This window comes from Lampetra planeri, chromosome 5, assembly GCF_965212315.1.
Source record: "Lampetra planeri chromosome 5, kcLamPlan1.2.h2, whole genome shotgun sequence".
NCBI classification, from domain to species: Eukaryota; Metazoa; Chordata; class Hyperoartia; order Petromyzontiformes; family Petromyzontidae; genus Lampetra; species Lampetra planeri.
The window spans coordinates 4234110-4257837 of NC_136111.1; the positions used below are offsets into that span (position 1 = coordinate 4234110).

At 51.0% G+C, this 23728-nt stretch overlaps 1 protein-coding gene across 1 annotated transcript in view; it reads right to left on the bottom strand.

Moving 5' to 3' along the window:
- The window catches only part of LOC144718696 (nucleosome assembly protein 1-like 1), a 75163-nt gene extending 56691 nt beyond the window's left edge, over positions 1-18472 (bottom strand). The window contains exons 1-4 of the mRNA XM_078594152.1: positions 18215-18472; positions 5184-5217; positions 2500-2588; positions 1888-1999 (exon numbers count right to left, since the gene is read on the bottom strand). Of these exons, the coding sequence (XP_078450278.1) occupies positions 1888-1999; positions 2500-2588; positions 5184-5200 (218 nt within the window). The 5' untranslated portion in view covers positions 5201-5217; positions 18215-18472. The remainder of the gene's footprint in view (positions 1-1887; positions 2000-2499; positions 2589-5183; positions 5218-18214) is intronic.
- Between the last annotated feature and the right edge of the window lie 5256 nt (positions 18473-23728).

Genomic DNA, 23728 nt, shown 5'->3' on the forward strand with positions numbered 1-23728 from the left:
ATTGCAGCGGGGGGGGGGGGGGGCACGATTTTGTGCAAGCGCCACGGGGTTTAGCGCAGACCGTGGGGCTATTGTTACACGGGGTGATGACTGCGCATTCTCGGCGGGGGTCAATCGTTCTCTTAGAATGTTCTCCGCTGATAATTATCCCGTAGCCCATGCAAGCCCATGCCCATTCACCGACCCATTGCGTTTGACACGGCGGCTTTTGCGACCCAATATTATCCATACATTTATATTTACATGATCTCACCCCAAAAAAAAACAACCTTTATTATACACATTCACATACCCGTTCACGTATCGATTCACATACCCATTCACAAATCCATTAACGTACCCATTCACATACACATTCAGATAGCCATTCGCATACCTATTGATGCCTTATACCATGTAAATTCACAACTGATAACAACCCTTACCCCACGAGTTTCAACAAACACGTAAAATCGTGTAAAAAAACAGCCACCCAGCCTTTGATAAATTATGCAAATAACCATCAGCGCTTCCTGAAGGAGTGCATTGTAATCGTCTCATCTTAGGCCACCGTCAAATGTGAGCAACTGACAGCAGCAGCAGCGGCAGCGGCGGTGCTGCAGAGACAGACTGTGGACTGCTTTCATCCTAATTAGGACTCAGCAGTCCAGGCAAGTCACCAATGCTCGTATCCCACCCCAACCCAGACTAACCCATGCCCCACACCGGTGACACAAATAAATCCACTTTGACACAAACCACCGTCGCATCCAAACCTCCCTTCACCGACCCACACATACCGACATACGCCCGCCCGTATATCCTTAACATACCGTTGGGGTAAGTGCTGTTAGCGAGCACCGATGAAGGCTGGTACAGTCAACGAGGTGGTGGGTGGCCAGGCCCACGCCCGACCGCCTTTTGTCGCCCCAGTGGCGATGTTTACACACCGCGACAGGTACTCATTTGACCTAGGGGAGGCCCGGGACCGGTTCTTAATGGTTACAATTACCGCCGCCCACGGGATAGCCACAGCGCTGAAGCGCGGCCAAAGAGGGCCCTTGAGGGGCGTCTGACGGCACGCACCGGGACCTCTGGATGCAGAAATTCCCACCGCAACGAAAACCACACGGACCTCGGATATAGAGATACGATGAAGCAGTGGATGAGCAGCACCGTGAAGTATGATCAAACAACCCCCCCCCCCACCTCCCATCATTTGACATGGCGCGGGGGAGGCCTTCACCCAGCAGCACGTTGACTAAAGGGCTGTACGTTGTTCAGATGGTACGATTGTTATTATTATTGAGTTGTTACTCTTTTATGGCAAAGAGCAGTATCGCCATACCAACCACTGTTGGATTTTCACAAAGTGATACTCGATTTAACAACCAGTTAAGGATGATTGTGTTCAGTCAACCAGATGGAGTCAAAGGTGGCGGGTTGGTGCGGCTATTGCTGCTAAAATAAAGTAATCATCTGAAATACCTGCCGTTGGCTGATCCAGCCCATCATCCTCTCGTCCTGCGGACATACTCGTCTCCACCATAGAAATGTGGAATTTTCCACTACTGTCTCAATGCTCCTCTGAATATGGAGAGACGTTGGAGTCTGGCTTCGATGAAAGCAGGTGAGATCCTTTCTGTTTACAAAGAGTTAAGTGACAATCATCATCGCTAATACTCTGCAATACCCTTCATTTCATTAGCTGAAGGGCTATTGATATTCATTACGGCTTTAGAAAGAGATTAATCTCTGTGTCATTCATTTAATCAGCAAGGAGCAAACCCTGCAAGATGAATTGCGAGCAAAACACTCCGGATCGCGAGGTCACCACGGATTACGTCGCTCATGTCGCCACGTGGCTATCACTTCCTTCCTTCTGCCAAGCGGGCTCTCAACTCTCACCTGTGGAAGTGGTCGGAGGGGTTGGTGGTCGCGCTGTCGAGGCGCTGCTTGAGGGAGGCGAGCATGTCAGGGTCCTGCAGCACCTCCTGGGACACCACCAGGGGCTGACCTGCTGCAACGACAAACACCACGAGGATGAAGATCCCCCCTCCACCCCCTCCACCCCCCTCCCAGCGCTAGCCTACGCAGAGTATTGGGGCGAGCGCTCTGAGCGAGCGGCCTATGAATTCCGGCGCGTCGCACGAGGTAGGGTGGAGGCGAGCAGTGGCTGCACGCTGCGCCAGGTACTCATTTACGGCTGAGTCAGCCTAGGGGAGGCTCATGCCACTCGTGCCAGCCGTGACCGGGAAAGTAACTCGGGTCGTAGGGCAGTGCGATAACCACAGCGTACCGCCCCTACAAAGAAGCACACACAGTATAGACTGCAGAGGAAAGTTCTGTGAAACCTCTATAACACTGCACCAAACAAAATGACAAACACACGGCACGCTCAGTCACACGTGCACATGTACGCACACTTCCAGATGCACGCTCGTGTGCCGACGCGTCACGAAGCGCCAACGGTGGTGACGGTGCCTCAAGGTCGCCAGTGCCGGGAGGCTGTGGCCTTACCTTTCTTGTCTCCGTGGCCTTCATCCTCTTCCTCGTCCACCTCCTCATAGTCACCATCGTCAAAGCAGTCTCCTCCATCCTCGCCTTTCCTGCAACGTGCGCACGTGAGCGGTCGCTATCACGAGCGCACGAGGCTCCGAGCGTCGATGATGGTGGTGGTGGTGATGGTGGTGGTGATGATGGTGGTGGTGGTGGTGATGGTGGTGGTGGTGATGGTGGTGGTGATGGTGGTGGTGGTGATGGTGGTGGTGGTGGTGATGATGGTGGTGGTGATGATGGTGGTGGTGGTGGTGATGGTGGTGGTGGTGATGGTGGTGGTGGTGATGATGGTGGTGGTGATGATGGTGGTGGTGGTGATGATGGTGGTGGTGGTGATGGTGGTGGTGGTGGTGATGATGGTGGTGGTGGTGATGGTGGTGGTGATGATGATGGTGGTGGTGATGGTGGTGATGGTGGTGGTGATGGTGGTGGTGGTGATGGTGGTGGTGGTGATGATGGTGGTGGTGATGATGGTGGTGGTGGTGGTGATGGTGGTGATGGTGGTGGTGGTGGTGATGGTGGTGGTGGTGGTGATGATGGTGGTGGTGATGATGGTGGTGGTGGTGATGATGGTGGTGATGGTGGTGGTGGTGGTGGTGGTGATGATGGTGGTGGTGGTGGTGATGATGGTGGTGGTGGTGATGATGGTGGTGGTGATGATGATGGTGGTGGTGGTGATGGTGGTGATGGTGGTGGTGATGGTGGTGGTGATGGTGGTGGTGGTGATGATGGTGGTGATGGTGGTGGTGGTGGTGATGGTGGTGGTGGTGATGATGATGATGGTGGTGGTGGTGGTGATGGTGGTGGTGGTGATGGTGGTGGTGGTGATGATGATGATGGTGGTGGTGATGGTGGTGGTGGTGATGATGGTGGTGGTGGTGGTGATGGTGGTTACGGCAGTCAAGGGATGGAACACTACCAATAGAATACCCACCGACGAGATGGAGCAATTAAATCATCCATCAATCGGTCTTCATTTTACGTGGCAATAATCACCCTCAATGACGTAGTCATCGGTGCCCATTACGGCAGAGAAGGATCAGTACGTATGTAGAATATGTATGTATGGGTGTTGAACTTCTTTAGCACTGTAAGTAGCCAACTGTGCTAATCGGAGGTGCGGGGGAAGGACAACAATCTATATACAAAAAGCAGTTATAGAGAAATACGTTTTCAATTTTGACGAATTAAAAGTGCATAGCTCCAGCAATAGCCTTCCGAATATCGGAAGGAAGAGCGTTCCAGACGGCCGCGGAAGCGCATTCGAAAGCGCCGGGCGATGCGGTTGACCCGTCTTTTGTTTGATGGCTCGCCATAGAGCAACAAGAATGAAACGATAAATCCGTCGCGCTAACACCGACTGAACGAAGAAAATCACAAGGGCGCGGAAAACAAAATCAAGATCGTGGACAGGCACCGCGTGGACTGGTCACACTGCAGAACCGCGAGAGATGTGCACGGCTTGGAGAGGCTTTCGTCGAGCGGTGGATAGATGGTGGCTGATGATGATTATGAATCCTTGGGAATGATACAGTGCCACGTGTTCAGTTGGGTGCCCCTCGAGGAATTGGAACCTTGCCGATCACACGGAAACTGCTGCTGCTTGCTTGTTAAAGGTCCTTAGATCAGAGAGACTCGTTCACGGTATCTCCTTTGAGATGTTGCCAACGTATCTTGATTTAACTTATTTCCAATTATTTCAATTACACGTGTTAGATTTGATTAGGAACTTCTCTTGCGCCACCTACATTCGGCTCATTACCATTCACGTTTTGCTGCAAAATTTCTCCAAAGCCTTAATAAGGGCGAGGTTTTGTCAAACATATTTTGAGTTGAACGCATTGCTCCAACAAAGCTGGTGGTAGAGACTCGTATGCAGTTCATGATGAAGAATGACAGCCGACATACTATATTATAGAACGATGATCATATGAATGGTGATTATAATTATGATGATGCAACACAGGTTATACGTTCGTCCTTAAAATGACGATGCTGATGAAGAAATATACCATTTTTAGATTACTGCAGAGTGACGATTATGGTGATGATGATAATGACACACAAACACAAAACAAAGACATCCCGGATAGCCTTAACAGATTTTGGGGGACAAGTGCTGTTAGCGAGCACACGAAGGGGTGGGTGGCCAGAACCACGGCCGCCCGCCTTTGTCTCCCTCGTGGCGATGTTTGCACACCGCACCACCAGGTACTCATTTGAGGCTGAGTCAACCTAGGGGAGGCCCCAGGACTAGTTAATATAATCATCCCCTATGTTGGTGGCCTTGAGTGGGAATCGAACTCGGGTGGCCGGGTTAATAGCGCAGCACGCTAACCGCGGCACTACCGCTCCAACAACAACCGCCACCCGCCACTAAGTGGCGGTGACATCACTACGGCGCTTGTGCCAGGCTATGTGCACTTTAAGGCCACACGAAGTGTCGACCACCCGCTGCCTGCAGGAGGTCACGGGACAGACTCAGGTGCCATGGGTTGACTGACTGAGATGACTAGCCGATGCACCACTTGTGCCCCCTACTATGCCCCACGTGACACACATACACACAGACACGAGCGCGCGCACACACACACCAAAGTAATGGAATGCACTCGCGCGAGCAGCTGATGTCACCCGGTACTCACACGCTGACGTCTGCCATTCTCTGCGCGGTGTTTCCTGCAAAACAGAAGCGCACGTCATTCCACGCGAGTCACGCCATCCGGTGACAACATCTTTGCAGGAAAGCGTTCGGGGAGCGGGCTCGCTGGAACACGACCCCGACGCCTGCTGTATATTTGGAGTTTGCGTGTCTCACCTCTCTCTCTCTCTCCCCGTGGTAGCGTGGATTTTTCTCCGGGTGCTCTGGTTTCCCCCCCCCCTCCACATTTAGAATCGACACGCGTTCAGAGCGGCGTTCTTCACTAATTTTCAGGATAGTGGCCACTTTCGCCGAGAAGTCATCATCAGTGTTGAGGGCCGCCACACATTTGAAACCATTGGGGTTTGACAGCACGACGGGTTTATTTTTCTCTCCACGTGTTCTGTTTATTGTCGTGGGCCGCACGTCATGGTCACAATGAAGAACACTGGTTTAGAATATTTGGCTGCTATAATATGTCCACGTGATAAGCCACTTCGTTGAGCTATCGTGTCCTGCCTGGTATCTTCTGAAAAAGAGCTAAATGACTCAAGCGGGCCCTTAGCTGGTAAAAAAACAAATATGTGTTTTTGTTTGAGGACGTTTAAAAGCTTTACCAACGATAGCCCAACTGCGGGGAGACGATGGCGCATGCGTGTTTGTCGAGTGTTGTAAAGCACGTGAACACAATTGCAAATTAGACGACCTTACGCGATTGGTGGGAGCCTACGGGCGCCCACCAATCGGCTAACATAACAGTCAACACCCTACCTGCTTGATTACGTTCTTCCAAAGATTGCTAAATTTTAGAGAGAGAGAGACAAAACACAGACACATAGACAGACACATAAGCAGAGAGAGAGATAACACAGAGACACAGAGAGAGACACAAACATAGGGACACAGAGAAACAACGTCTCTGTGTCGAGGCCTTAAATAGAGAAAGACCCAAAGAGCAATTCCTGCAGTCACGAAAGCTCCAAATCACTCTTGGATCAACTTTTAAAATGTTGCCCCCACACCTGGGGGACGGGGGTGGGGGTCAACTTTCTTTAACCTTTAGATTCAGGCCTTCTGAAAGGCACTTATAATTTAGTTGACGGACAAGTGAACAAACGGAACGCCGGGCTTTTACAATTTATATAAATATATTGCACAGATGGACAGAACGTTAACCAACGCGACTACAGCGCAGAATAATAAGTCACATCGTTAGATCCACCACCAAGGGGGGGGGGGGGGGGTTGGTGGCAAACCGAGCACAAAGCCACTTTGGTGATCTCCCATAACTCAGAGGCCTGAACACGCCGTTAGCAGCGGCCTCTGAAAGGGGTCCTCGCTCCCACGAAGCGTATCGGGGAGGAAAACATCGATAACGCGGTGGGGGAGCGATCAAGCACGCACGGGCACTCTGCCGATTCCGCGTGTACGATAGTGGCGGTGACTCTGGGGTCGTGCGGCCCAGACAACGATGAATTTCCCCCAGCGGTGATGGATAGCCGACTTTAGTATATTATTTAATTGGAGATTTGAAGCTTTCGTGACCGCAAGGATTCATATTCTTGGGTTGTTTCGGTAAAGTCACGTAGGTAAAAAATTTTAATTAATAAAAGTAAAATAAAAATAAAATAGTAAAATAAAATAAAATACTACAATATAATTAAATAATTTGATAATATGCTATAATTAAATAATTGTATTTTTTACCTACGTGACTTTACCGAAAAAACCAAAGCATATTTAATTGGGCTTTTGTGTGTACGTGATGGTTTAAGCATTCTTATACTGTATGTATATGCATTTACGCACACTTCGTCGGGGTTGTCCATCGTATCCGATGATGACCCTCCCTCCGCCTCTATTTGTGGGGCTTTGTGCGTGACTGTTAAGTCCGATCCTCGACCCACAGCGTTTGCTACAGACAGAGCAGGTGTCGTCGCTGATTGGAGGTGTCGGTATAGTTCTGGCTTCACGTCTCTTAAGACGCTTCCTTTTGCGTATGCATTTACACACACACACATTTACACACACACACATTTACACACACACATCTACACACACGCACGCACTCATTCCAACACAGATGCAGTGGCTCAACAGACTCAAGAGACAAAGATCCCCCATGTAGTACAAAAGGCTGTTGGGGCAAGTGCTGGTAGCGAGCACATATGAAGGCCTGAAAGGCACACACGAGGAGGCGATTAGCCAGCGCAACCCGCGGCCCAGGGTGATGTTTTACACAAAGCACCACCTTGGGGAAGCCGAGGACCGATTCAGATCATCGTCACTTGTGATGGCCTCACATAAAGACATGATACAAACACAGACACAATGCGCTGTCTATTTTCATCGCCGCTTGAGAAGACGACCAACATGAATAAAAACATGCGTGCAGGTCTCACAACGCTGCTGCCCAAGACAATTTTAAAAAACATCATCATCGTCATCATCGACAACCAATATCTACCCACTGCCGGATAAAGCCCCCCCCCCGCACTCCTGAACTTCTTTTGTACCGTACGTAGCCAACCTTGCAAATAGAAGGTGCGGGAGAAGGACCACGAACTAAACATCAAAAGCAGCTCTCAGGCAATTCGTTTTCAATCGGGATCATTTAAAAGTGCATCATAGCTCGCAGTGGCTACCCAATATCGGAAGGAAGAGCGTTCCAGACGGCCGCAGAAGCGCCATCTAAGAGTGCGCAATGCAGTGGCCGCAGTTTTTCGATGGTTAGCCAAATGCCGCCGCTGCGAGGGTGACCGGAGTTCGCGTGGTGGTTGATGCTCCTTAACGAGATCAGCGAGGTAAATTGTAAGAGGTTAAATTTCGATTTAAAGCTTTCGTGACTGCAGGGATTCATCTTCTTGGTTCTTTCGGTAAAGTCACGTAGAAGGGAAATAATACAATAATAAAAATGAAACATAATACTTTATTATTTCCCTTCTACGTGACTTTACCGAAAAAAACAAGAAGAAAAAAGAAAGTTGTAAGAGGTTGTGTATGTTTTATTATTAAAATGTTCACCCACCCGCCTCCGCCTCCTCTATCTAGCAGAAGCCATTTCATTTGAGCTGAACATGCTGCTCGCTCGCAATGTGTCAGGCTGGCTACAAACTACATTAAAGATACATACAAAATAGCCGTGCTACGATTCACTACTTTGCAAATGCAAATGGATAATTCTTGAAGACATTATTTATCGAAAACGATAGGACTCCAGGTAATGCTTTAAGATGCAACTTAAAGTATCTCAAAATTGTTCAATCGTGGAATATCACTCTCCATCATCAATTACTCATAGGCATAAATATCTGTTGATGTAGGGTGATGCCCTGTATGTGTGGCTCTCTTGTGGACTGGATCGTTCTATTGTACAGCACTTCTATGCTCCAACTTCGATGGTCCCAGCTGTCTTCCAAACCACACTAACCAGCATGCTCAAGTGTGGTCAAACAACCCCCGTGATCCACGCGACATAGGGAGGTCCTCATTCAGCAGTGGATTGCCAAATATGACAGGACAACGTGTGCATATACATTTCCCATGGAGGGACTGACCTCTGCCACAGTAATGTGGACTGCCCATCACCGACCCAGGTGCCACCAATGGAGATGTCCGTTTGTCGATGCGTTTTCAGGCCTTCCACCGTCACGAGTTCCGACAATTCGCCCCACGTGCTCGGGGCGCTCTCGTCGGGACATTTGCTGCAGGGACATTCGGTTTGACATTTTTTCCCCTTGACTCTTTTTTAAATCCTTTATATTAAGTTCACTTGCTTGCTTGCTTGCGCGCTTACGACCGTGCAAATCTTTCGGTCGTTTTTTAACCCACTTCCCGTGATCCAATCGAGCTGACATTTTGCACACAGACTCGTTGTGCGTGACAATTTATTTTCGTGAAAAAAAATTGTCCACACTTTTTAGGAATTTTTATTTATTTAATTACCAATTGCTTAATGGTGGCAGGCAATCATCTGACCCATAGGTGGCAGCCATCTCAAGCCAGAGGACGAGAGGACTCTAGCCGCCACGCATATAAAGGATTTATAGTGAAAAACTTTGTTTTTACGGGTTAATTTTTTATCTTACCAGGTGAGGCTCGCCGAGCTGTTACGGCTCTTTCGTCAGAAGCGACCTGGCCACGAATGACAGCTCAACGAAGGTGGCTTATCGCGTGGAAATGTATCGCAGCAGCCAAATGCTCCGCACGCGTGATGTTGATTCTCAATGTGTAGGGAAAAACCGGAGGACCCGGGGGAAAATCCACGCGACCACGGGGAGAGAGGCACGCAAACTCCAAATATACAGCAGGCATAAAGGTCGGGATCGAACCCACGAACTCCTGCGTGCGAGGCGAGGTAGTTAACGTCTCGCCACCGTGGCGTGTCTAAAGTTCCTGAAGGGGTGCCCGACACGTAGAGCGAAACGTCGGACATCGAGCCGACCAACGTCGCGACGGTACCCGAAGACAAAACGCGTCGGAGAGCGCCGTGCAGCGCTGACCCCCCCCTCCCACCACGCAGTAGGAGGCGAATGGAGTCCCAAGCTCGTTAAGGGCAGCGAGACACCTTGACCTCAATGTGTTTGTGAATGATTTACGCGCCGCTGCTCTTTCAAGGGACCCGCTGTTTACGCAGAGGCTAGCTACTCGCCCTAATAACGGCCTCCGTATCTCCTTGGCAATCAGTGGCTGGGCACGGCTCGCCGATGAGCCGTGGTGACCCTGGGCAGCGCTCCATGAGAACGTGCTTTGTGCCCGTGAGTCGTTGACTCTCCAATGTTGGGACGACGTTGGGTTAGAGAGTTTTTTGGGGGGGGGGGGGTGGGGGTTGAAATGCAATCAGTGTTACGTTTAAATCTTAACGAGTTATTTCGACGCATATTGTGCATCCGCGAGACAGTCAACTTATGGCTATGACCACCAAACAAAGACAAAGATCCCCCAGTAGAGCCATAACAGACTGTAGGGAAAGTGCTGTTAGCGAGCAGCACCTATGAAGGCCGGAACGGCACACGAGGGGGTAGGTGGCCAGTACCACGCCCGTCCGCCTTTGCTTCCCCATTGGCGATGACTTTACAGACCGCACCAGATACTCATTCGAGGTTGAGTCGACCTAGGAGAGGTCCAGGACCGGTTCAGATAATATGTCACCGGTGTTGGCAGTGAGCCGGAATCAAACCCGGGTCGCCGGTGTTCGTAGCGTAGCGCTAACCGCTGCACCACCGCTCCACAGAAACACGCCACCGCCACAACTGCAAAGCCCTCGGGTTGGCTGACGCTCAAGCTAGGCCTGTGGTACAGAACACCGGGCACATCACGGGAAGAGCAATACATCTCTCAGTACCAGAAGAGGGGAATGACTCCAAGCGGATGCGTTGTCTTCGGTGGTGTTCTATTACGGAAGTGGGGCCGTCCATAAATGACGTCACGCGATTTTTGACGATTTTTGACCCCCCCCCCTCGTCACACGGCGTCACAAAAAGTCAGACCCCCCCTCGAATATGACGTCACAAAGCTCTGCCCCGCCCCCCAAATAAAACATGCTTCAAATCGCTTTAAACTACAGTATTGTCATTGTAGTGCGTATTTAATGTGGCGCTGCACTCTGAGGTTGAAGGAGAAAACATTTATTAAAAAGTATATTTAATTAAATAGAACGTGTTGTCTATATTTATTTAAAGTTGCGCCTTTTGATGTGACGTCACATTTCTCAAATCCCCCCCCCCCCTCGTCACACATCGTCACAAATGTCTGACCCCCCCCCCCTAGGTGCGTGACGTCATTTATGGACTGCCCCAATAACAAGAGAGGACCACCCTGGGATAATCGTAAGAGGTGGCCACCCGAGTCGGGCCAAGTGGGCCCTTGAACCCATCCGTTCGGAACTTTGAGCACAACATTCGAATCGCGGCCGACAAAGCAATTCAGATGCTCAATAAGACAGTAGCCATGCATTGCGAAGTGGGAACCTCCCGACACAAGCTCTTCATTCCAGCCAGGTCGGCCACCCGAAATGTATATGTATAATATTCCGTTCTAACCGCACCTCCGATTTGCACGGTTGGCTACGTACGGCGCGAAAGAAGTTCAACGCACGTACGTTCATACATCTCCGCACCCGGCACACCATATCCAGTACACCCCTCGTGATGGCTGTTGCCTACGAGCCGCGTGCCTAATCCCAGGTCTTCCAGCCACCCAGAGGATGTTCGGTGAAAGACGAAGCCCTGCTGGGCAAGTCCCAGGATAAGTGACCCTACGACCTTGACTGTTGTTTCAATGCTCCCACCTTCCTCCGCTGCCCTGGTACCTCCAGCGTGTTCATGCCCCTTGCCCACTCCCCTCCCCCACATCCAACCCCCCCCCCACGCCCCCACCACGGTCTCTGGCTCAGTGCCTGCCCACTCGTTTTCCACTCTCATCTGCGCGACAATGACAATATGAAATGGAGCAGTGCATTGTTGTATTAAATGGGTATTATCCTATCCCGGGTGAAGGAGACTGCCACGGTGAGATTGAGTCACCGCGAAGGGCAGTGGCGACACAATGGAGGGATCTTGGGAGGGAGGGATGGGGGGCCGGGGTGGGGGTGGAGGGCAGTGGGGGGGGGCAGGTGCAGTACTCCCCGCTCATGGACACAGGGGGGAGGAGCGATCAGTTTGGGGTGGCAGAGTAAACTCTTCAAAAAGACTCTGCGCTAGCTCTCGCCAATCATCCAAACAAACTCCAACCGCATCCACAACCCCATCCAGGCAAACAACCCCGAGTCCCCCTGGGCTCAGATCGGGTTGCCTTACACCTCCACCACCCATCAATCACTCGAGGAAATTGGCACCAGCTATCCAGATTGTCTTGGAGCAGGCTCAACAGAATGTTGCGTGGATATTGGGCACCTTGGCACGCTGGTTTGGCACCGTCTCTGTGTGCCACCCCTACGAATACTACAACAGATGACTCCAGAGCTGCCCAGCAGAGAGCCTTCCATCCACATCGTCGAAGAACCGTCCCTTGCGACGGAGAGAAGAAGGTGGTGTGAAAAGGCTGAGCGATGTGGATCAAGCGGCGATGGGATCGATCGGATGGAGTGACTTTGGACGTAGGACTTTGACGGCAAACGCAAGAAGAGGACCCGGCTTGACCCGAACCGTTCGACTGGGACCCTGGCGCCAAGCTACATAGAGGGGAAGTTGGGGCTGGGGGAATTGGTCAGAGGGCCCCATTTAATAATGATTTGCACCAGGGAGGGCCCATGCCAACCACACTCCTACGCCACCGCAGCCCACCCCAGTGGCTGTCTCGGTAAAGTAGCCTGACCAATCAGGCGCACCAAGCGTCGTCGTCGTCGTCACTCGGGTACTTTGAAGTCGCTTGCCCCACAATGCCGTGCGACTTTACCGGTATCCGCCTACGGCTCGTCGACTCGGGCTTGGTGGCGCTGTATCGCATCGTCACACCGTTGTGATCCACGTCTACGGTGTTGGGATGATTTGTCTGGGGGGGTTTTCTTGTACGAATCGGGTTGTTGTTGTTATGTCACCTTGAGCGAACTGAAAATCCCTACAATCTGACAAAAAATCATCTGAAATTACTAAGTTTTAAAAATCCAACAACAATGAACCTCGCCCGAAGAATATTTTCGGAATGCCATTACATATTAAAGTGACAACCATTAAAAGTAGACTTTCACTTTAATAGAGATATATTATTCAAAAGAGGCTTTCACTTTCACAGGCATGCATTATTAAAAAGACAGCCATTCACTTCCATAGAAATCCATAATTAAAGTGAAAGCCATCAACTCTCATAGGGTTCTACAGAACTACTGGACAGCCAAATGCTTTCATAGAGAACTATCACTCACGGACATGTCAATCCACTGTTGGATGATGAGGTCCTCCCCCACGCATTTTGTTCATGAGGGTTGTGTGACCATACTTCACCACGCCGGTTCGTAGCCGGTTTGTGAAGAGAGGGGTTCACATATCACTCGCTGCTGATGTTACCCACGGTCGGGATTCGAACTCAGCACAATAAGAAATGATATCCGTGCTATGAAGAAGGACCATTGCCCGAAACGTCGCCTATTATATAATTCCCATTGCAAGGCCACCCTGGTTATTGACGAGTCTTGTGTGTCTGAACAAGAGCCACTCCAAGAAGACCCATCGGATTGGCGGACTAATGTTTTTAGTTTATTTACTCGTGGTGATACACAACGCTTGCTTATTTATTATTCAATAATATATTTCCAGCCAGTCACTGTCATAGACATCTATTACAACTTGAACTGATATTCAAAGACAAATATCCCCCGTGTAGCCTTAACAGATTGTTAGGGCAAGTGCTGTTAGCGAGGAGCACCTATGAAGGCCGGCACAGTACAAGAGGGGATGGGTGGCCGATAAACCACGCGCGGCCGCCTTTGTCTCCCCAGTGGCGACATGTACACATCGCACCAGGCACTCATTTGAGGCTAAGTCGACCTAGGGGAGGCCCAGGACCGGTTCAGATAATCGTCACCGGTGTTGAGCGGGAATCAAACTCGGGTGGCCGGGTTTCGTGGCGCAGCGAGTAGCGCTAACCGCTGCACCACCGCTCGACCCAAATACACAATCACAAAGATAAAGCCTCAACAGACTCCTGGGGCAAGTGCAGTTAGCGAGCACGCACGATGACACGCACAGGGGCACGCGCGCGCAGAGAATGTCCCTCTTGTCACATTACAGTTAACCTTTTTTTTCCTGGCCGCGAGTTTCAACACAGACAAAAAAAAATCAATTACCTCTGAAACGTGACCAAAAATGACCCAATGAGGGTTCCCTCCGCCTCCTGCCTCGTGTCTCCGGTTCTGCTCACCGCCGCGTCGAATTCAAATGTGGGAAACGGCAGAGCGTTTGACGTGGGGCTTTGAGTGAGCAGCCACCCCCACCACCACCCCCAGCCCAACCCTGGACGTACAAGGGAACATTGGAGTGGTTGAAACTCCGTGTGATGTCTCAAAATGTTGCGGTGGGGGGAGGTGCTATCGTTGGCTACTTGACATGTAATGCCTGCACTGAAGCGACTGATGTGCGGGGGGGGGGAAACAAAACCCTCCCGAGCACGCGTGGTTGTAAATGATCGTAACGAATGCTTGGCTGGAACGGGTCCCGTATGTTTGTTTATGTTTCATCTTACCAGGTAAGGCCCACTGGAAAGCTTTCTTTCAGAAGCGACCTTGCCACAAACAATGGTTCTTCAAGTTCAAGTTCATTTATTAGGTATAGCCCTGTGAGCCATTCGGCTCTTGAATCGGGTGCAACCGCAACAAACAAAAAACAAAAACATGAACAAAAAACATCTTAAAGTGAATATGTGACTGAGTGCAAACAGAAAATCCAAGAAAAGACAGCAAAACATTGCAGAAAAAGCACCGTACACCAACACTGTGTGCAAAAATCCCAGTGGGATGCAAGTGAAACAACAACAACCACAAGACAACTTAGATTAAGGCCATCAGTCTAACTGACGAAGTGCCAAACTCGAAATAGAGAGGCGAGGTAGTTAACATGTCGCCACCGTTGGCGAATACCACGGTGGCATGAGCAGCTTTGAATATGACACCTTGACCTTTGATCCTCGAGCAAAGACGACGAAGATTCTGATATCGTTCGCTACTGATAATTAGCTTAGCTGTGACCCGAAAATCAAACTAAGTTGGGGGGTCGTGGGGGGGGTTCATAGCATTGCGCTGCTAACCGCCACCGATCCCGTGTCTGACAAATGTGAACTCATAGATTACACGCGCGCAAGCACGCTTACACACAAATACTAGCACACAGACACAGTGATACGTGCGCACGCACACTAGCACACACGCGCACGCACACACACCCCGACACACGGACGCAAAGACAAAAAGGCAAAGTTCCCCGGTATAGCCTTAACCGAGTTTGGGGCAAAGTGAAACACGGAAACACACACACTCACACACGAAGACATCTGATGACGCACTGTGACTAACAAAGACCCCCGTATAGCCTGTAACAGACTGTTGGGGCAAGTGCTGTTCGCGAGTAGCACCTATGAAGACCGGCGCGACACACGAGGGGGTCGGTGGTCATCAACAACAACGCCTTTGTCTTGTTTAAAATCGGCACCAGGTATTAAGTTGAGGCTGAGTCGACCTAGAGGAGGCCCAGGATTGGTTCAGATAATAATCCGTCATTGGTGTTGGTCGTGATCGGGAATCGATCTCGGGTTAGTCGGGTTCGGAGTGCAGTGCGCTTACCACAAATAAATGCTATAAATGACCAACACTCGCACACACACACAATGCGTTTATATTCCAGACAGTCACACGCTGTATGGGTGACAGTGGCAGAGGCTATTGCCACGAATATAATTACTTAACGCGTAACAGGCAAATAAATGATAATATGTGGAAACTAGGACAGATCAGCCGCAACATTTATACACGCGCATTTCACAACTAAACATACTAAAGACAAAGATCTCCCGCATAGCCTTTAACAGACTGTTGGGGCAAGTGCTGTTGGCGAGCACCTATGAAGGCCGGCACGGCACACGAGGGGGTAGGAGGCCAATACTACGCCCGACCGCCTTCGTCTCCCCAGTGGCGATATTTGTTTACACGCCGCACCAGGTGGTGCTCACATAAGGCTGAGTCGACCTATGGGAGGCCCAGAACCGGTTCAGATAATCGTCACCGGTGTTGGCCGTGAGCGGCTATCGAACTCGGGTCTCTGGGTTCGTAGCGCAGCGCGCTAACCGCTGCACCGCACACACACACGTTGCGATGTAATCGTGTGTGTATGTGTGCGTCAAAAAATTCATCACTGACAATTCACATTTGAATTTTCTCTTTAGTCTATCCCTGGGTCAGATCAACCTTACATTTAGTGTTTGGTGTGCGCTGCGTGAAGTCAGCCCTGGGGAGACAAAGGCGGCCGGGGGCGTGGTGCCAAAACATCACCGCACCGGCCAACAGTTTGTAAAATCGTGTGCGTGTTGCATAGGTCTGCGTATTGTCCGTGTATTTACATACGCGTATGCTACGTGGCAGTGGATGTGGACTGCATTGACATGTTTCCGTGCGCGCGTGTGTGCGGAGCGGTGGCGCTATGAAGCCGGCGAACTGAGTTCGATTCCCGCTCACGACCAATATCAGTGGCGGATATCTGAACTAGTCGTTGGCCTTCCATTAGGTCGACTCAGCCTCAAAGTGAGTACATGGTGGCGATGTGCAAACATCGCCACCGGGGAGACAAAGGCGGCCGGGCGTAGAATCTGGCCACACCACCACCACCTCGAGTGTCGTACCGACGTTCATAGGCGTTTGCTTCTCGCTAACAGCACTTGCCCCAGCAGCACTGTTCAGGGTATACGGGGCGGAATCTTTTTCGCTGTCTTCATGTGGGTAGCGGCGGCGCTGCGATGAGCGCACTGCGCTTCAAACGCTGCGAGTTGGGTTCGATCCACAGACACGGGGCAACATCGGCGGCTCGTCAAATCTGGTGCGGGTTCCGACGACGACCACTCGTGAATGCCAACTCAACCTCACACGAGCAATCAGTTGTTTCAGCATCGGCATTCGCGAGACAAAGGCGACCCCCGCCGCGGACCTGACCACACCACCCCCACCACGTGCGCGCGCCCGTTGAGGCCACAATAGGTGCTCGCTAACTGCAGCTCTCAAGCCCCGCTCCGCCAGTCCTGAGAACTGCTATACCGGATGCCTCTCGTCACCGCGTGCGTGCTTGGCAAGACATCTCCTGCTCAATCAAAAATGAGAAAATGTATTCATACCGGAGGTATCCGACGAGCTGTAAGCTCTTTTTTCATGGATGTCCAGGAGTTTTTCACAGATACGCAGTAGGTTAGGGTGCGCTCAACTCTATTCACGGCTCGAAGCTGGCGAGGGAAATTCCACATTCATATGTCGGGGCAAGTCTATCCATAGGACAACCGCTGCAAAATTCCTACAAAATTCAAACAAGATTGCTACAACAGGATATCCGCGCGCAGACCTTGCATTGTGAGAGCTGAACGCTACCACCAATGGTGGGTGTGCACGTGTAGGTATATGGGTAGGTATATGTAGGTATGCTTACACGTGTGTGTGTGCGTGTATGTACGTGTGTTTGCATGCGTGCGCATATGTATACGTTCGTACGTGTGTGTGCGAGCAGCAATGGGGAGCGGTGGCACAGTGGTCAGCGCACTCCACCTTGGAACTCGGCCGCTCACGACCAATAACCGTGGCGATATGTGAACTTCTATTGAGCCTCCCCCTGATCGATTCGACCTCAAATGAGTGCCTGATGCGGGTGAGTAACGCTCAGTACTGGGGAGACAAATGCGGCTGAGCGACGTGTTGGCCACCCGCCCATTCGTATTCCGAGCCTCCCTTCATAGCTGCTCGCTCACAGAACATGCCCCAACAGTTCTGTTAAAGGTCTACACGGTGGATCTTTCTCTTTGCTGTGTGTGTGTGAGCGTGTGAATGCGTTGTTCACAGCAGTGGCGCAATGATGAGCGCACTGCGCCCTACGAGCCCGGCGACATGAGTTCGATACCCCGGTCACACAGCTAACATCAGTGACATTCGCCGTCGCATATAGATCGACTCAGCCGTAAATAACACCCAGTGCCTGGCTCATTTGTTCAGACATCAGATCCGCGGGGAGACAAAGGCGGGCAAGCGTGGTGGCAAAAAAAAACACACCCTCGCATAACGTCTTCAATAGACGCCCACGCATTGCCCCAAGAGTCTACGGAAGATGCACGCGTGCACGTGTGCATGCGTATGCACGCGTGCGCGTGTGTGTACACGCATGTCTCTGTGCAAGTAGCGCCACCGGCATCGACAGAGACAAACGCAAAGCTCCCCCGTGCAGTCTCAACATACTTTTTGGGGCAAGTGCTGTTAGCGAGCACTGACGAAGGCCGGCACGGCGCACGCCGACACTTCGATGCACAGTGACACTCACACTTTTCACACGCACGCACGCACACACGCGTACTCAGTCGCACCTTCGAGTTCCTGTTTGTCGCAGAGTGGCAGTCGAGGGGAGCAAACAACCGCTGCTGCTGGTCGCTCCTTCTCCCTCCTTCCCGACTCGACCTCCTTGCTTGCTCCTCCTGGATCCGACTGCTCCTCGCCACCCGGTGCGTGTGGGCGGCACGGCACGGGCACGGGCGGTGCAAAGGAGGCTGGCTGGCTGGCGGGCTGCAGCAGCTGCTGATGCTGCTACTGCTCTCGGCGGCGAGTAAGTGCAGTGGGAATGAGTGGGCGGGCATCGGCGGTTAAAGCTGGCCGGGGATGCGTGGTTAGAGGGAGGCGGTTGTGGAAAGCCCTGCCTTTAATGCCCGGCCCGGCCAATGAGACAGCATTTTGTCTCCGGCGCACAGGGGGCATTGGGGTTTTTTTTGCCTGGGGGGGGGGGGGAGTGGGGGGGGATGAAGGGTGATTGTGGAGTGGGTGGATTGCCGTCTTCCCCGAATCCCATTTGATTCTCCCACGTGCCTCCTCTTGACTCTCCCCACGTCCTCAATTGCCTTTCTAAACGATCGCTCTTGACTCTCTCCCCCTTGTCTCCCTCTCTCTCTCTCTCTGTCCCTCTATCTCTCGACTGTCCTGCCCACTCTCCATTGATGTATCGGCTCTCTCTCTCTCTTGGCTCTCCCCGAGTCTCTTTGGTTATGCTGCCCCATTCCCAATTGACTCCTCGCACAACAGGTTACATGCTTGGGTTGGGGGTTAAAGAGGGGGGGGGGGGCGGGGGGCAGTGACGTAGCGTGCTTGGCATGGGCCCCCCTCGGTCCAGATTGGAGTCGATGGGAATTGTTTGGAACCCCTCCAACCCGTGGGCCCTGGTGCAGTTGCACCGCCTGCACACGACTCGATGGCTACTCCACTGGGAGGATGGAGTGGGAGGGAGTGGAGGGAAGAGAGGTGAGAGTGTTGGGCGTGGGCGGTGGGGTCGCGGGGCTGCGCGTTCTTTGGCATTCGTGAATAATTTGGAGGCGATAAACTGAAATCAATATTAAAAAAGATATATATAAATACAACATCCGACAGCGTTCTCTCCCCGCTCTATCCATCTTGGGCGATTGCCTGTATCCGTCGGCAGTCCTGAGACGGTGGTGGAACAAAACCGAAAGAAAAAAGATTCCAAATCGGTATGGAACGGGCAAAGTCTGCCCATAGGATAAACGTTGCAATGACGAATGGTTGTACATCACTGTTATCGGTATGGATTAGTATTGTCTCTGCGCTTCTCTTTTTCCGAAGCGACTTGGCCACGATTGATCGCTCATCAACGTGGCGCATCCACGTAGCAGCCAAATACTCGAAACGCGCGTTGTTTGTAAATGCGGAGCGAAGCACCGGAAGATCCGGGAGACAAATCCACGCGACCACCGGGAGAGAGGCACGCAAACTCCAAATATACAGCCGGAGTCAGGGTCGCGATCGAACCCACGACCTCCTGCATACCAGAGTTGAGGTCGTGAACATCTCGCCAGCGCGGTGAAATAGTGGGCCGAAAGATACCCTCTTAGTGTGGAAGGGGGATTCTTTACAGCTCTCCAGAGCTCCCGCTGGTGGAGGCCATTCTGCTGGCAGTGGCGCGAACCAGTCATTGCAGGGCTGCGCCTTTAACGTTCACAACGGGTGACCGCAATTAGTGGCGCGCCGCCTGCCGGATACACCGCGCTATTGCGCGTGAAGGGCATCGGGCAAGGCAAGTTGATGAAACAAATGTTTATTGAACCAGGTAAGGCCCACTGAGCTACATAGTTGTCTTTCAGAAGCGAACTTGGCACAAATGATAGCCCAACGAAGCGGCTCATCACGTGGACATGTATCGCAGCCAAATACTCTGAACGTCGATTCTAAATGTGGAGGGAAACACCGGAGGACACCTTTCAGTTTTTTCAGTTTCATGTATTTGGTATCGCCCTGTGAGCCATTGCGCTCTTGAACCTGGATAAACAAAGCAACACAAATCCACACAACCACGGGAGAGAGACACGCAAACTCCAAATATACAGGAGATCGAAGCCATGACCTCCTGCATATTAGGCGAGGTAGTTAACATCTCGCCACTGTGGCGCCCCAGGAGAGACCTCGAGAAACCACGGGCGAGTCGCATTCGTGAGAGTGACCCCGGGTCACCACCATCACGGAAGCGAGGAAGTGATGAGAAATGAGCGCGAAAACAACTGCCGTGTCACACGGCACATCGCAAATGAACTGCACAAACATAAATCGATATTAAATCATAAATAACCCGGAGCGCAAGACGGCTCGTGCGGATTATGTTTGGACCGATCAAGGGTGCAACAGAAATGTAGTTACATGACTATTAATCAGATGTAGAACAATACGGGCTAAATGAAAACGTCATGGGTGACACGTGTCTATGAGGAGTGGTGAGTGTCAGGTGAGATGTGCTTCTAGAGGCCGTCTGGAACGTTCTTCCCTCCGATGTTCGGAAGCCACTGGAGCTATGCATTTTGAAGTCTAGATTGAAAACGAATTTCTTTAGAACAGCTTATGCGGTTTTTTGGTCCTTTCCCCTCTACCTCCGATTAGCACGGTTGGTTACGTACGGTGCGAAAGAAGTTCAACGTACATACATGTCCAGTGAGTTTTGAGTCTACCGGGTGACCGCTGAGTATCTGATGAATGCCGCTAGGCGAGAGGTGAGTCCGTGGGTGTCTGGTGAGTGTTAGCGGTGAGTGGCTGGTGAGTGGTGTAAGTCAGCTGAATATATATTTACTGTTAAAGTAACATCTGTAAACACATTGAAGGTGTAATCACATGGCAAGGCAGCGTCGATCAGTCGAGAGACGCTGTAAGCTGAAGTTACTCAAATGGGATTGCACAGCGCCTGCGATTAGCACGGTTGGATACGCACGGTGCGAAAGAAGTTCAACATGCATGCATACGCGTAGCAATCATGCGCCCGCGACTGCCAAAACCTGGCAGGACCCTCCTCCAAAGGAGTCACGAGACTCAGTGTGGCTTTCTTTGATGAACAACCGAAATAAAGAATAATACAAATCCACCGTGTTCCTTATCACCCCGGCTACAGCGCGTCCACACAAACACCCTGTGATGTATTCGAACCCAACATCTGTAGGAGCTTTGCCTCCACTCCACCGCCTCTCTCTTATCGCCCCCTCCCCAAATTCCCCCCCTCCCCAAATCCCCCCCCCCTCCCCATATCCCCCCTCCCCAAATTCCCCCCTGCCCAAATCCCCCCCCCCCTCCCCAAATCCCCCCCTCCCAAAAATCAGGAATGCCACCTCCCAGCCGTACTCATGCTACTTCAAGGCGTCCAGCAAAGTCTTGATGCTGTTGTAATTCCTCTTTGAGGTGCACCGAGTGAGTCAGGGGAAGAGACGGGTACTTGTTACCGTTATGGAGCAGCACGGCTTTGAGCTGTCAATGAAGAGGCGCCACTCATTCTGGTTACAGGCGATTCTGATTGCCTCGAACAGACTGGTCACATTGTGGCAGAAGCAGAGCCCATCTTGACGGGTGAAGAAGCTGCAAAAAGGTTGGTGACGCTTCCTCTGATCTGCGACTTTCATCCAACAAATTCCACTGCTTGAGCCTAGACGTCAAAATCTCGGCATTGGACTTGGTGATACCAAGATCTCTGTTCAAGTCGTTGAGGTCTTTTGGTTGGGGTAGTATGGGTCTCTACTTATTACTACGTCTCTCTTAGCCATTAGTCGACTGCGCTCATTAAACATCTGTCTAAAGCGCCCCCCCTCTTCCTCCTCGAGACAGTGTGTATGTATGTTGAACTTCTTTCGCACCGTACGTAGCCAGCCGTGCTAATCGGAGGTGCGGGGTCAGGACTACAAAAACTAAAACACAGCAAGCAGGCAGCTCGAAACAAATGAGGTTTTCAATGTCGGTGTCAAAGTGCACGCGGCTCAATTGGCTTCCTAATAAGTTAAAAATTAGGCTTTCCTCACATTCTAACTGGCAACAAAGTGCATCATCGTACGATGTGATGCGGTCGTAGTGTGTACGGTCCGTGCAATCAGTGACGATCGTCATTCCCTCGGTCAACGCGACAACCTGGTTTAATCGTGCGTGGCTTGAGTCCGGATTTTATTGGTTTCTTGAATCGAATAATGACGGAAAATATCTTAACTGGTTTAGACGAGATCGCTCTGCCCGATAGGACGATGTATCTTGTTAGATGTTCAGTGTCAGATGACATGCGAGTTCGGTATCAGATGAGACAAGTGTTGTGTCAGACGAGACAATGCTTCTGTATTAGATGAGACATTGAGGGTTATGCCAGATGGGACAACTCTTATATCTTACATGGGACAATGCTTCTGTTTGAATCTACCAAACGGGGTCATTGTATGCATGCAGTACATCGCCTTAATGTTGTCCAGGAAAACGTCACCCGAGTCTCAAGACTGCGTTTCAGGAGGATCCTGCAACTGGAATGATTGCTCAGTTGCATGCAAGTAGTCGTATTGCGTTTGAGAGTAAACTGGAGTTACACGCCTGGGTGACACTCGAAGATCCGCACAGATGGGATCAGACACCCACTCGGCGCACCGTCACATCACGACTCACTCGCCGCGCCCACTGGGGAAATGTTTTTTTGTATTTTCCGGTGCGCAGCCCCGGGACAATCACCGACTGAAATGAAAACCCCCTCGCTTTCATCCGCAGAGCTGGATGACAAGGCGCGTCGCTCACGTTGCGTCAGATTTAAAGGCTGGGGCAACGGATGGGACAAAGGTTTCGCGTGAAACTATAATTACTATTCTTCTTGGTTCTTTCGGTAAAGTCACGTAGAATGGAAATAGTAAAATAATAAAAAACGTAATAAAATTATTCTCACGACGTTTCGGCCACAACGCAAGCAGCCGTCCTCAGGTGAAGAACTCTGTCTTCTCGACAGACCTGGTCTTCACCTGAGGACGGCTGCTTGCGTTGTGGCCGAAACGTCGTGAGAATTAATTTATTATGTTTTATTTTTATTATTTTATTATTTCCATTCTACGTGACTTTACCGAAAGAACCAAGAAGATGAGTCCCTGCAGTCACGAAAGCTTTAAATCGAAAAATTACTATTCTGTTTCACGCGATCAGGCAACCCTCCGTGTCGGTTTCCCGCAACCTAGTGGGACCACTGCTTTTTGCGTGGTTATCAGGCGAGGCTGCGGCGCGGTATTGTGTGTTGGCTGCCCACACTGTCAGAATCGGAATCTTTTTTTACTGGAGGAATTCGATGCGCTATGAAGCTCTTTTCCCCCCCACAGATGTCCAGTAGGGACGGGTCAGAATGTTACAACAAGAACATAAAAAAACACGATAGGAGTGCAAAGCGTCGGAAAGTAAACAAATCACGAAAATTATCTATTTTTATTTTAGTAGGTAAAGCCCACTGAGCCATTAGCTTCTTTGTTCAGAAGCCACAAATGATAGCTCAACGAAGTGGCTTATCACGTGGAAACCTACAGCAGCCAAATACTCCGAGTAGTCTAAACGCACGCCGA